Source organism: Candoia aspera, chromosome 5 (assembly GCF_035149785.1).
Source record: "Candoia aspera isolate rCanAsp1 chromosome 5, rCanAsp1.hap2, whole genome shotgun sequence".
NCBI classification, from domain to species: domain Eukaryota; kingdom Metazoa; phylum Chordata; class Lepidosauria; order Squamata; family Boidae; genus Candoia; species Candoia aspera.
Genome location: NC_086157.1, coordinates 107,210,932 through 107,226,309, shown reverse-complemented (window position 1 = coordinate 107,226,309; position 15,378 = coordinate 107,210,932). Strand labels below are relative to the sequence as shown.

Genomic DNA, 15,378 nt, shown 5'->3' with positions numbered 1-15,378 from the left:
TTGGCACATTTCCATACTTTGTACAATACCCTCAACTAATCAAGTGTTCTGTGTCCCTATAGCATACTAAGCCCCCACCCCAACCAATTCTAACCCAAGTTGAGCCCTAACTACACTTAGCATTTTGTGTGATGCAGTCATTAGGACTTTAACTAGCTGGTTAAAAAGGCCGTGGGATCCCAGCTGACATTTTGGACTACATGGACAAACCGATGCCGTATCTTGCAACTCCAGGAGCTCAAAGTGGCACACGTGGCATTCCCACATGCATTTTTCCCCCTACCATCAACCCTGTGATGTTGGCATGGGACTGAGAGAAAGTAGCTGGATCACAGTCACCCAGGGAGCTTCTGTGGCTGACAGACTTGAACCAGAGTCCTAGTTTAAGGTCCTTGAACCTTAAACACTACGCCACACTGATTTTTACCATCTAATAATGTCCTATTAACATATGTGTGTGTTTGTATCCATGTATTCAACAGTCTGAGGAGGTAACAAAGCATCCTTCCACACACCCCCGCCTACTTAAACAGGCCCACCCAACCATCTTAACCCAAAGCCTGGGAGAAAAACCAAGTTTTTAAAGATTGCCTGAAGGTGGGCAAGGTGGGGGCTGTACGAATCTCCATGGGGATGCTGTTCCAGAGGGCAGGTGTAGCAACAGAGAAGGCCAGCCTCCTGGGTCCTGTTAGATGACGTTGCTTAAGCAACAGGATCTGAGGCAAGCCAGCTTTGTCAGAGTACAGAGACGAACAGTCCCTCAAAGGACTAGCTCTTGTGTCATGTAGGACTTTATAGGTGATAACCAGCAACTCGAATTGCACTTGGAAGCCGACTGGCAACCAGTGCAGCTCATGGAGCAGAGGTGTTATATCAACATAGCAAGGCTTGCATGCTTTTTGCGGCCGTTGGCTACCAAAAGACTTAATTGAAAAATGTGATGCCTGATGGCAAAAAGTTACCTGAAATTAGAATGTCTTCTAGGTCCATGAACTTTGCTTGCTGTTTTTTCTGGTTGGCCTTTGGTCTTTCCAAACTAGCTTCTGACCTGTTGAAGACAGACCTGCTAGAAACAGATTTTATTTGAGCAATGTTTTCCTGGGTCTGCTGTGTTGTGATGTTCTCTCTGGGTATGATTCCTGGCTCAGATCTTGGTTCTTGACTTGGCCCCTTTCGGATAGCTGCCGATGGCTCAACTTTGGCAGTGTGGGAGAGGGAATGGAGTGGGTGGAGAAGATCAATATCTCCTTCTTCCCACAGTCTCTTCCCAATGGAGAGCCAAGTTCCTTGGCTTAGAAAAAACAGAGCCAAAATTTTAAATGAACACATTTGCTGTCAAGGTATGCCACTGAAACATGTTATATTGGCCATCTAATTCTTTCTAGGGAGTGGGTTGGTGATAGAAATAGATTTGTTTTCACAAATAAGAAAATATGTTCATTCACTTACAATTTTTTCTTCTTCTTCTACAATGTGCAAGCTCTGGCAAGAAAACCGACCAGATTTTATCAATATTCAGCTGTACCTCAGTCAAACAGATGGGATATGGGTATGTAGTAAAATACACTTGGCAGCTGCAGAGGTACCTTCAGAGAATACTTGAAAACTCATGTCTAATAAAGGTCAGAAGGTTGCCTTTAAGTACCATCGATGGTCCACTGATGTTGGAGAGCCTGGGAAATGGAACTACTACTGTCGCCCAACTTAAATGGGTTGAACTGGAAGTCACTATTGCTTAGACTTCTTGGTGACCTAATGGAGTGATAGAAAATATGTAGGTGACATGATGCCTTAGTCCAGGGATGGTAACCTGTGGCTACATGTGTACCCCTACCCACTTCAGCAGCAATATGGCTGGAGAATTCTGGAAGTTGAAGTCCACACATCTTAATGCTGCCAAGTTTGAAAAACACTGATTTAGACTGCTCACAATGCCCAGTTGTTTGGACACTCTAAGCTTCTTGGAATAAGGCTGGGTTTCTGCAAGATGCTAGATTAGGCCTAGGTGGGTCCAGGCAGTTTGTAGTTCAGTGTAACAGGGGACCCCAACCCCATTTTAACTGAGTCTAACATGTTATGCAATTCTAGCAAGTTGTGTGAACCAGGTGATAGCATTAAGGCATAATATCATTTATTTGTTGGAAAATTACATGTTATGCAAACACAGGTCTCTTTACCTGTGTTTAGGGCTAAGCATGTCATGTGAGCTCAACCTATTTTTCCCTCAAGAAGGAATGGGGAGAGCAGATGTCTATATTGGATCCTGCCAGGGTACCAAGGTCTCCACAGATACCTAAGGAAGCTGTGCATTGATGCAGGAGGATTTTTATATACCAGATGCACTTGGATGCACACACACAAACACATTCACAAGGGAATTTAACTGGGCCAGAGCTATCAATATTTTGAGTTGTCCAGATGATGTTCAGGACATGTTCTTAGACTGACATGCAAAGTGGTGGGTGTTTGATCGACAGCAATCTGCAAAGTGCACCAAAGGGAATGTCTTGTTTCTTGCAGAAAATAATTGGCGAGAAATACCAAGTGCTGAACCACCGACTTTTCCTTGGGCGACCACGATGGAAACTTCTGTTTAATGAAATAGCCAAGTATAACAGACAGTAAGTAAGATTCCCAACCCAGTTTATGCAGCAGCTTGAGGAATGGGAAAGCGGGGTGGTGGCGGGGAGTGGGGGTTAATAAACTGCATTTGTATGGAAATGAGTTTGGGTTTAACACATTCATTTAATGCCAAAGCACCTGATGCTTGCTGTTATCTAATATGTTGCATCTGAGAAATGGAGTTTTAACAAAGAACTGTCAGCTTCCACAATCAAAGTAGTTCATCTTCCCAGTAACAAGGCAGCTGGTAAAGAAGAAAAGGAAACTCTTCAGCAGTTTCATCATCAGTCCAAGGGTGTTGTATTTTCTGCCATAATCCATACCTTGGTCTTGTTTGCAATCTCTGCTGCTTTGATCCTGGCACCTGCCTCACCTTTTGTTACCATTTCTTGATTTTGTTAGGCTTAGGAGAGCACCTGCAATCCTTTGGGGAAATTTTCCTGCGCCTATCTGTTGAACTGGATGGGAGCTGATTGCTGATCGCCCTCCCCACTCACATCCCCAGTTAGGTGGATCTTGTGTTGGAGAGCTGGGGAGAAACTCTCCAAGGTGGACATATTATCTTTGGAAAATAGAATCATTGTGGAGTTGGGTGGCATTGATAAATAAATACTGGCATCCTCTAGTTTTTAAAGAACAGTTCCAGAAATGCATATGAGAACATAAAAATTGTCTTGCTGGATTAGGTCAAAAGTCCATTCAATCCAGCACTCACTTTCCAACAGCAGCCAAGAATATGTCTCTTCTTGGCCTTTTGGCTAAGATCAAGCTTCTCTGGGAAGCTTCCAAGCAGGTCTTCCCTTAGTGTTCCCACCCAGCAACTAATATTCCAAGATATATTCCCCTTGGACCTGGAAGTTTAATTTAATAGCCAGCAGTAGATGTGATGATTTCCCCGCCCCCCCCCTCTCCAACATGAATTTATCTCATTTCATTTAAAGCCATCATCACATCTATTGGCATGGCGTTCCATAAAATGGTAGAAGAAGCCAACAGGAAAATGTTAACTCCAAATCATTTCAGTAGAAGGCAGGGCTTCAGGCTTCTTCCTGTCCCATGGGCACCCTTCCCCTTCAATCTTTTTCTCTGTCGGTGGCTTTCCTCTTGGATCCATCTCGGGAGACAAGAATGAAAGGGAGAGACCAGTGATCCTTCCACCACTTGAAAACAATAGGACCTCCTGGAGCAACATGCCAGCAGAAATTTGAACCACCTGGCTGTGCAGGAGAATGGCTAGGAGATCAAGAAAGAACCATCAAGGGGAAGAGCCCATTTGGGCTACCACCAACTGGTACCAGCACACAACATTATAACCAAAGAGCATTTAAATCATTAGGGTAGATCCAGATCAAAGGGCCTTCAGAGAAAGTCCAGACATTTCAGGATGTGGGTAGATAAACCCCTCATGTCCATATCAAAGGCATATTCAGTTGTTGACCACATACTGCTCAAGCATCTGTGCCAGGGTGAATGGGTCCTCTATCTGGAATTTTTCATGAGATGAGAATGCTCCTGTTTTGATCTACTCATGACAGTGAATGACAGACAAAAAAAGTCTTCTCTGGCACCCTGGCTGCAAGGAAAGCTTTGTGAACAGACAGTTTTAATGCTGGGGTGTCACACAAGGCATGAGTGATTCTAGTGGAAAGAGGAACACCCATGGCACCCAGAATGTCTGGATTTCCTCTTTCGAGTACTGCATCCAGGCCAGACTTGCTGTAACTACCTGGAAATTGGTTGAAGCACTCCCTGAACATGAATCTTTCAGATTCAGTGTACAGACCATCTTGTTCCCTGAACTATTGGGCTTCTTAAAAGTGGGGCTGCTAGTTCTCTGAAGAGAGCAAAGGGCACTGCTATTAGGCCATCCTCATGTGCTGACTCCTTAAGAATACAGTCCTCTCATCCCAGTGATCCTCCATTTCTCTACATGGGCCTTGTCCAGGTATGTTAGATCTAAATGACTGTCCCCTCAAATCATTAGAATAAGAACTCTCTAACAATAATCAGGACTGGAAATGGACTTTCAAGGAACAAGTCTGAGTTCTGATTAGGAAGATTTATTGAGAAAATGGTCAAGGTGATAGCACAAGAATTCCAGTGAGTATGTTTGGCTCTAGATGCGTGAGACTATCACTTCCAGCATTTCCAGGTTGCTAGCTGGGAAGGTGAAGCCCAGAACATCTGGAGGGTGCCAGGTCTGGAAGGCTGTTTGGCACAGTAATGCTGAACCTACAGGTAGATTGCTGAAGGAGCTGTCAGAGGAGGAACTGGTTAGAAGATTAAGCACACCTCACTTTCCCAAGTGGCCAATTTAGATATTTGCAATTTCTCTGACTAGATAGCTTCTCTCTGCGTTGGCCAGTCAGGCCGTGGGATCCAACACCAAACATGTTTTGTGCTTACAGGATCTTTTCAAATGAGAGAAGACTGCCTTCAGATCTATAGGGTTCCTACGAGCCTCAGGAAATGAGTTGTTTTTTTTCCCCCTGCCTCTTGTCTTCCCTGCTGAAAACACACAAGCCAAGTACAAATGTCTGCAAATCTATTTTATAGAAATCCAATCATTTAGAACCATTATCCACTCCAACGTTCCAGTAGCAAATCTGTAATTAAATGCATCTTGAGTTTCCCCTGCACCTAATCTCAGAATGTGGTATGTGTGTTTGTGTGTCTGTGAGTGCGCACATACATGCGCTGCAGTAGAGATGTTTTCTCAGTGGGGCACTTATCAGCAAGACATCCCCTAGCACTCTGATAGCTGTTCAAGCATGTTGGGTCCTAATTCCAAATGTAACATCTGTTGTTGCAGTAGAAGGAGTAATTTATATAATATAACTGATAGGTTGTTTTTTTTACAGAGAAACATAAGGGGAGGCAATACACCTGCAGACCAGCATTCCTATCCTACCTTGCTTAGATACTGTATATTCTTTTAATTAAAAAATAATAATGAATGGGAAGCTGGTAGACTACAAATCAAAGAGGTAGCCTCTAGCACCATCATCTGTATTTATAAGGAGTGTTTCTAGACTCAGAAAGGCCCTTGTAGGTATTATTTAAAAATACAAAATAGTGGGGGGACTGCAGGCCAGAACTTTGTTTGAAAAGGCTCCCATCTTACAGAAAAAGAAGAGGAGGAGCTGGCATAATAGGACACAATAGCACAATAGGACAAACATATTCATCAGTCTTCTATTAAATGGGAATTTTGAGACATGTTTTGCCCACTGTTTGTGAGCCATTTGAGAGCCCAACCAAAACAGACTTACAGATTCCAAATCCAGCAACAATAAGTCCGCCTTTGGAGTAACAGAAGCAAAAATGCAAGTCCACTTCTAAACTTGAGTGCCATCAAACAGAGAAGGCCAGAAGAACAGTAAGAAGAAGAATGCAGCCACACTTGCTCATAAGCTTAAAGAAGCTCGGCTAGAAGGTTTTTAAAACCTTGGAGAACTGCCCTATCCAGATTGGAATCCCGAAACCTGGTTTAGAGGAACCAGTGTTCTGACTCATTGTAAAGCAGTGTCATATTCAAATCAATGCAAATCAGTGTTCTTAGGTCCAAATATTGTGCCTTAACTCTTCTAGAGAATCAGGAATTTGATCGCTACCCAATGAGTCAAGGGCTTTTAGCACCTTGAATACAGATGCTAACAGAGGTAGCTAAATTAGCTTGCTGTAGAATTAAACACCTGGTCTTTTCAAGATGAGCACATTTTTTAGCATGGTACAAATGTTTTTAGGCAGGACTGTTACGTTGGATTTGTTTTTTCACCTTGCTTCCATCCTCAATCTTTCAGTTTAATGCTGGAAACCTCGCACCTATCATTCCAGGGTCCTTCTGGCTTCCTCCCACCATCTTTTTTGCAGCTCCATATCCCATCATCAAGGCTTTTATTTGCTCTGTTAGAACGTTGAACACCATGAGGTCGAATGAGAGCTTTTGTTCCATTGCTTGAAGTTCTAATTTGGAGAAGAACTACAAGGAGGATTTGTGGCGATGCCATAGTTCAGCAGCTGGTCTTGGTGCATTCAGTGCCAGAGAACATTTGTGTATCTCTTAAATCTCTTGATGCTGCAAGAATGCAAGCAATAGCTGCCCCCACCCTGCTATTTTCTCATCCCACGCATTCAGCCATCTTCATTTCTTGCTGGTTTTGCAGCATTCCTAGGGTCTGCATGATTTTAGAGTAGGTTGATGAATGCAGTTGGAAAGATATAGCAGACTCTTCCAAGATTCAGGTAAGAGAAGTTGCCTGCCACACCATGAAACTTAGACTGTTCCCAGGCATCCAGAGGAATGGATTTAAGCTGCACAAGGCCAGATTCCATAACTTCCTAACATTAAGAACAGTTCTTTGGTGGAACCAGTGGGTCAGAGGAGGTGAGCTTCATTGGAGGCACTCAGGTGGAGGCTGGGCAACTATCTCCCTGAAAAGTGTTTTGAAATGTGCTGAGCAGTGGCTTGAACTTGATGACCTCAGTGACCCCTTCCAGTTCTATAATTCTCTCCTCAATAGTGGAACAATATCCATACTATACAGGGATAGTGGCTTTTATATTTTTATTACATCCTTCCTACTTTTTTCTAAAATGCTTTCAGTGTTTTAAGTAGTTTTGCAATCCATCCAGAGATTTTCAGATCCTACTCAATCATCAACAATGGCAACCAAGTGAGATCTACAACTAAATGCTGAAGTACGAAGCGCATCTCCTCAAAATGCCAGCCAGCTAGCTGTGCCTGCTTCAAAGAATTCCATTTCATTCCTTCCCCCTAATTGATTTGTCTTCTCCCAACAGTCCTTCAGCACTCTCTAGCCACTGTTTATGGCAGTTTGTGGGATTTTTTTTTGTTCTATATTTATCCATTTAAGATTTTCTTCCTAAAGATATATTAATATTTCTTCAAACCATGAGGTTCCCCATTCCTCTAAATAGCATCTTTTTTTAACTTGAGATAGCATTTGGAAATGTCTGCAGAAATTATCACAGTCCTGTCTTCCCTCTGTTCAAGTGAAAACAAATTCAGTTTTTCAGGCTAGGAAGGACTTTGTTCAGAATTCCCAAAGAGCTGTTGCTAGTTGGAATAGGCAAAAAGAAAAAGGAAGGAAGGAAGGAACTTGATAGGATAATAGTCTGTCTTGATAAGAGGCAATTGTGTTCATCTGCCTGGTGTCTGAAGTCACTGGCTTCATAAATTACAGATGTTCATTCTGCTGGATCATACTTCTTTTAAAAACCTGTAGTGGATTTTCTTGATAAAGCTAGCCTCCAGAAGTGTTCCACTCTTTTTTTATACGTATAAATGGCAGTTTGGGAGGAGCTGAAGCCAAGGAGGATTTGGGTAAAGCTAGTGGCAATATACTACAAAAAAGGGTGGTAGAGTGATGCATAATTACACATGCATCATTGGTGTCAAACTGTTGGACACCATGGCAAAACCGAGGAGGAGGAGGAGGAGGAGGAGGAGGATGTTTTCAGGTGAAGTTTAGCAACCCAAAGAAGTGGTGCAACAGGAGATTCAAATTCTGATTCTTAGCAGCTCATTAATCACTGGGCAGAACTGATCCACAAAATGGGTAACTGGTGCAGTCTTTTTAGAATCATCTTATTTCAAAATGACAGTGATGATTAGGAAGTGATAAGAACATCTGGCATCATAGACATCTATGCCGTCACCATGAAATGTTCCTGGCAACATTAAAAGGATTATTAATTGTGACTTTCCCATGGGAGATGATGGGCATAAGACTTGTGGTCGGTCCTGTCAATCCAAGATCAGCCTCGTCAAGCACCAGACCAATTAAATTAATTAGTCACCCAGAGGAATGCTGGAAGCCTAGACCATCTAAAAATGGACAGATGCCAACAATTAATGCATCAACCCAAAAAAGATCTCTCTGGACCATTTTTTTAATGTTTGAAACTCTGTCCCATAAAGAACAAGGCTTCTAAGCCATGGAGATGGATCAGGCATGAGAACTTGGTGTTATAAGCAATAGTTGCATGATATGGTTGCTCCAAACAGCATGCTGTGAAAAAGGCAAATGCTGTCTTGAGGTCATTAAGAAGATATCAGATCAAATATGGAACTGCTTTCAAATATATTATGCAACTGAACCTGAAATGATGTGTTTTGGGGGCAACCAAAGAAAATGTGGTAGAGCTGGGGAGGATGTAATAAATAATATATATATATATATATATATATCACACACAAACTCATTCATTCATTCATTCATTCATTCATTCATTCATTCATTCATTCACACATTATTTAGACCTATGTGGTCCTTTTCCAAAGCGAATGGTGTTTATTTTACTCCATTTGATTCCTATAGATGATTTAAATGAATTTAAACTATAAAAATACTTAAAATATTTCATGTTTGTTTTGTTTTACTGCCTGCTTTGGGAGGGCAGTTGTTTTCTAATGAATGAGGTCACCCGGGCATTCTAGGAAGCACTGGAGAAGAAGACCCCTTGGGAAGAATCCCAGAGCCATGTAAATATACTATATTAATGAAGAATATTTTTAAAAGACCCATCAGCCACACTGCTCAAAGTTAGCCCAATCCCATTCAGCCCAATGAATTTTTAACAGAGAAATGGAACGCTGGCCACACTCTGGTCATGACTATCATTTGAAGTGTCATAGTGTCCAGTGAAAGCAAAACATTTAAATACACAACCAGCAGGATTCGTGGCAGAATTATTTCATATCTCTAGGCTCAGATGGACTCAGAAAATACACAGATTATTCCCTGAACCAATATGAGGATTCATTAGCCATTCTTCAACTTGCTTCAAACATATAACGCCTCTCTGATAGTTGTGCTGATCACACAAATTCAAGACTTCACAACTTTGAGGAGTTGGGCCAGTTCTCCCATCCTCCCCAGTGCAGGAATAAAAATCCAGTGAATCCTGAGAAAAGCAGGTTTTATTCCAAGTCATCGATGAATTGGCATATCTTATTAATGGCATATTAATAAAATTTGTACTGAGCCAAGATTCTATTCCCATTGTTCTCCCATAAGATCTCCACTACTTACAGTTCTTTGAACAGAAAGAGAAACTCTAAGTACATTGAAAAAAACGTGGCAATTAGCAGAACTCAGTGTGGTTTTGTCTAAAACAAAACTTGCCAGACTAATCTTATTTCATGTATTGACTGGATAACTTCCTTAAGACACATTTTGAGAGGAATGCCACAAGGATCAGTCCTAGATCCTCTGCTCTTCAATGTTTTCCTTTAAATTTCAGTGTAGAGGCAAAAGGAATGCTTATTAAATGTGCAAGTGATCCAAGATTGGGCAAAATAGCTAATATCCTAGAGGAGAGACAGAAAATTCAAAATAATCTTGAAAGCTTGGAGGAATGATCTGAAAGTAACAATGAAAATTAATACAGAGAAATGCAAAGACAAAAGCATTTCCTAAGAGTTCCTTTTGGTAGATAGGAAAATAGTGAAGAGCAGAGGATCTAGGACTGATCCTTGTGGCATTCCTCTAAATGTGTTTAATAAATAAATATAAAATAATAAAATGCACTTGCATAGAATGGGAGATACCTGGGGAAACTGGGGGACTTGGGGAAAAGATCTTGGAACAGTAATGAATTGTATATGGAGGAGCCACACAAAGGCAAATAGAGTGTTAGACTTCATCAATGAAGAATAATTTCCGAAACTTGGAAGTAATCATTTCATGGTATTCCGTACTGGTCTGGCCCCACGTTGAGAGAAGGTAAACTAATGTGATCAAGGAACTAGAAATTAAGACTTAGAACGAGAGATTGAAGGAGCTGGATATTTTTAGCCTTGAGAAATGACTTGGGGGGGGGGGGGAAGGTTGCACTCTTTAAATATCTGAAATCATCTCACATATAAAGTCAAGACCTGTTCTTATTCAAGAATGCGTTCTTATTCAAGAATGCAGGATACAGAATAATGGGCTTTATTTACAAGGCAGATTGGGGTTGAATGTTAGAAAGATTTTTCTAATGGTAAGAGAACCTCAACAGTAGAACCAATGTCCCAGAGAGATGGTCAGCTTTCTCTCACAGCATGTGTTCGAGTAGACAGCCAGTCTGGAAAGCTTTGATTTGGGTTCCTGCATTAAGCAGGGGTTGAACTCGATGACCTTAGCATCACAGAATCTATGATTCTAACGTCTGATGGAACTATGCTCTGAATCCTTCAAACAGCTGAGGTTCAGTTGGTGATAAGAACAAGTGTATCGCTGTAGGAAGCAATGACTCAGGACAAGTAAGCAGATGCCCAGAGTTTGATTCCAAAATAAGGGAACTAGTATGTCAGTCTCTAATGGAAGTAAGCATATTAAGTTAAAAAGTAGCCCACTAGGGCCATAAGGTTGTTAGGTCCAACACTGAAAACATCCTTCCCCATCCTGATCTTTTCCAGATATGTAGAACTACAGCTCCCATCTGCAGGCTGCTCGGGTAGGATGACCTGATGGGAGTTGTAATCCAACATATTCAGAGGATCTAGGTCAGAGAGGGCTGACCTAAAATTACCTAAATTCACCACAGGATACTGAGTCAGGAAACTTTCTGTGGTAGTATTCTTCCCATTCTGTCTTCTACATCGGCTCAAGCTAATGGTTAGAATAGGTGGGAGGTATGGTTGATGAAGTCCAGATGAGCCAAGAAAGTTGGTACTGGAGAAAAAGAATGAAAGTCAACCAAGATAATCCAAAATGTGCAGGGCCTATAAGAAAATGCCTTTTGGTCAGTCGTCCATGGCCCTGGTCACACGTGACCATGAGATTCAGACAACATCATGAGGAGAACGATTGTTGCATCTGAATGGTAGAGCAAACTACTCTAAAGTGTTGGCCCTTACAAACTAGTGAAGGGAAGGAGAAAGAGAAGGGTGGGCTTAGTGTAACCTTTGCATTGATGAGTTTAGTGATGCTCCTCTTGTCTCCACAGAAAAACTGTTGGTGTTTTTTGCTGTGGCCCCCCTGGGATCTCCAAAGCTATTCACAAACAGAGCAACAGCAACAATCCTTATGGGACAAAGTTTGAATACAACAACGAATCGTTTAGCTGAGAGCATCTGGGGCTTTCCAAGGACTGCTTGAAGACCTGAGTGCAATTTTTAAAAAAATTTCAGCAGCATTACTTCGACTACTCGTACCAAAGTCTCTCCCTTTTTCTTCCTTGATTTCTCTTTTGCTTGATAATTTATAACTATTTAAATCCAGAAAGCATAGAAATGAAGTACACTCCCTCTGGATATGCAAAAGAAAAAAGAAAAAAAATATAGAAGTTGGCAGTCTGCCCAAATTACCCAGAGGCAATTAGAGATGGAGACTTGCTTTACTGGCTGGTTTTTCAGAACAATCGCTGGGACTTTTGAACTTTCTCTCCTCAAATCCCAGGAAACAACATGGCTTGATGGGGCACTAGGTTGATTAAATTGGGAGGAGATGGGAGTATATAATGGAAGGAAAATTCTGCCCTGTGCTGAATAAAGCAACTTGAGAATGAAGGCAAAACTGCGACAGATTCAATACTAGAAGGGAAAGAGCCTCCAATTTTCTGGGACAATTACACTTAATTTGGAAGGGGGCAAAAGCATACTGGAGGCTGCCAAAATGGCAGTGCCAACTTAACATACATGGGCAAGGCAAAGGTTTTGGGGAGCCATTGCCTTTACTTTTTAAACCTGTTGTGACTACAGGTAGTTCTCGCTCAATGACCACAATTGGGACCAGAATTTTGGTTGCTAAGTGAAGCAGTCATTAAGCGAATCTGACCTGATTTTATGACTTTTTTGCGGCAGTTGTTAAGCGAATCACCATGGGCATTAAGCAAACCATGTGCTTGTTAAGTGAATCGCATGGTTCCCCATTGATTTTGCTTGCCAGAAGCTGGCTAGGAAGGTAGAAAATGGTGATCACATGACCATGGGACACTGCGACAGTCATAAATGCGAACTTGTTGCCAAGCACCCAAATTGTGATTACTTGATTGCAGGGACACTGAGATGGTTGTAAGTGTGAGGACTGGTTGTAAGTCGGATTTTCCAGCACTGTTGTAAGTCCAAACCATCACTAAATGATTTGTTGTTAAGTGAGGACTACCTGGATCAGCATGGTAGAGGAATGTATTTCCAGTTTTCATCAATCATGGTAGAAAGGGCTGGGAGGACAAGCTTGGGAGCCACATGTACACCTTGGATTGCAGGTTTTGTTCCCCTGTTCAACAGGGTTTCCTCTGTCCACACAAGCAAAGAGAACTGATGTGATGTAATGGTTATATTGTAGGACTTGGAGTGGAAGACCCAGGTTCAAGTCCCCTCTCAGCCATGGAAGTTCCCTGGGTGACTTTGGGCCCAGTCACACTCTCTCTCAGCCCTACCTCCTTCTCAGGGCTGTGGTGGGGAACACTAGGAGGAGGAGGGAATGCCTTGAGCTCCTGAATGAAAAGTGAGATGCAAATATAACGAATGAATAAATGAGGCAATGGAATGTGCCCATATTTAGAATAAAGACAGAAGACATTGGCATTAGCTAGGCATCTCTTTATTTAAGTACAGTTCAAGGCAAGCAGTTTGCAAGAATATTACAAGACTGTGTGGGGCCCCTTCTTTGAGTTGATCCTAACTTCACTCTATCAAGCTCAGTCTCTATATCCAGTCTCACAACCCTCCAAAATAATCCATTCTCCATCCCCTTAATCTAATGCCTAAAATCCCCTTCCATCATCCTGGCTTCTCAGGAAGCATCCTGGCACTGTGTGAATCAGCCCTACTTCAGTTCCAAGTGGAGATTCGAGGATAATCTGATTCACTTTGAGCAGCTTTGAGAGAGGGTTTTAAAACGGGATCCACCCATAAGGCATCATCAGGAAGCCTCAAAACTCTGGCAATTCTATCATTTGGGGGTGGGGGGGAGAGCAAAATGAGCTGAAAATAGCAGAGCTAGTAGAGTCTTTTAAGTTTCAGCTAAGTATCTTCAAGGGATTTATCAAAATAGATATTTTCGAATATCCCCTTTGCACCTCCTTTAAGGCAGAATTAACAGGGATGAGAAAAGGATGCATAACAACTTCCAACTTGTTCAGAAAAGAACCCGGGTTGGATTGGTGCCCTATTCCAATTTTAAAATAAAAACTTCCACAAGCCATTTAAGAAGTCAGCCCCTATTTTTTCACTTGCTTTTATAAGCTGAAAGTTTGGCATCCCATGGGAGAAAGACCAGCGACTCCCTTGTGGTGTACTGTAGCTTGCTAGAAGAGTTATACGTTGATGTTGCTCAGGACCAGGGCAGTGTATAGAGAACACAACCAGAAAAAATAGAAGCATTAGCTAAGGAAATGTCAGGCATTAGCCAAGGGATGGGGTCTGTGCTTAGTAACAGTGAAAACCTGATAGGGTTCACCATTGAGAAGGGAGGAAGAAAGAAGTAATTATACTCCTACATTCTTGCTGTCAAAAGAATAATCTCTCACCTCTAGCCTCAAATCTACACCTTTTGCTTGGTAACTTGTATGATGTCAGTACAGTAGAGAAGGGGTTGAGAGGTCATGGAGTTGCAGCTAAGTAGTGTCATCGCACATTCATCAAATGGCAGAGCGATTCAGGAGTCAGATTAGTAGAGGACAACTGTTAAATATTTACAGATGCACTGAAGCTGAAAGCCAGGAGGCTTGGCAAAATCAGGGTTCCATCTCTCTTCTCCTTGGGTGGACCTTTCTAACTTCAGGATTTTAGGAACTAAGCATTTCTACCCAGCTCAAATCTGGCTGACAAAGGGACCAGCGGGGGGCTGTGTCCTCCATGCTCTCTGCCATCAAATAAAGTGGGAACCCCATTTTTCATTTATTTGGTCTTCGACAGGCAGGGAGCATGGCTTGTGACATTCTGATGTTCCAATACAAGAGAATATCTGTAGTTCAGGGTTGAACTGTGGAGTTCTTGGTGCTAAGGTTAGTTGTTTGGAATGATTGATCAGAGAATTGGCATCTTTTTCCATTACCCCTCTGAAATGGGAGCATAATGGCCTATACAAGCTCCCCACCAAATCTGTCAGCAGAAAAACTGGGTGCCCAATTTTTCCAAGTAGGATACAGGAGAAATCTCATAATAATATTTCACGGGCAGCACTACTGTAAAATCTCTGTGAGAAGAGTCCTCTACTGAATGAATTGGAACCTGGAAAGAATGCCGGAATGAGGATTGTACAATCAAAAATAGGTCATTCACACTTCTTGGCCACTTCACTATGAAGTATCTACAAAAACATTACTCTCTGCCCAAATAAATGTCTCCCATATTCTCTTCTCCTTTGAAGGCTTTTAGAAGTAAATTCTCTGCCATTGAATTAAATGGGAACTAAGAAAGGTTGGGATATGTGGGCACATATATTGAAATTGTTAACAGAAGAAGAAGAGATCAAGAAAAGGTGGCAAGAATATACAGAAGACCTGTATAGGAAGGATAACAATATCGGGGATAGCTTTGACGGTGTGGTCAGTGAGCTAGAGCCAGACATCCTGAAGAGTGAGGTTGAATGGGCCTTAAGAAGCATTGCTAATAACAAGGCAGCAGGAGACGACGGCATCCCAGCTGAACTGTTCAAAATCTTGCAAGATGATGCTGTCAAGGTAATGCATGCTATATGCCAGCAAATTTGGAAAACACAAGAATGGCCAACAGATTGGAAAAAATCAACTTATATCCCCATACCAAAAAAGGGAAACACTAAAGAATGTTCAAACTAT

General features: G+C 41.9%; 1 protein-coding gene across 1 annotated transcript in view; it reads left to right on the top strand.

Moving 5' to 3' along the window:
- NOX4 (NADPH oxidase 4) overlaps window positions 1–11,735 on the top strand; it is a 124,073-nt gene extending 112,338 nt beyond the window's left edge. The window contains exons 16-18 of the mRNA XM_063304741.1: window positions 1,481–1,549; window positions 2,521–2,621; window positions 11,581–11,735. Of these exons, the coding sequence (XP_063160811.1) occupies window positions 1,481–1,549; window positions 2,521–2,621; window positions 11,581–11,701 (291 nt within the window). The 3' untranslated portion in view covers window positions 11,702–11,735. The remainder of the gene's footprint in view (window positions 1–1,480; window positions 1,550–2,520; window positions 2,622–11,580) is intronic.
- Window positions 11,736–15,378: the final 3,643 nt, after the last annotated feature.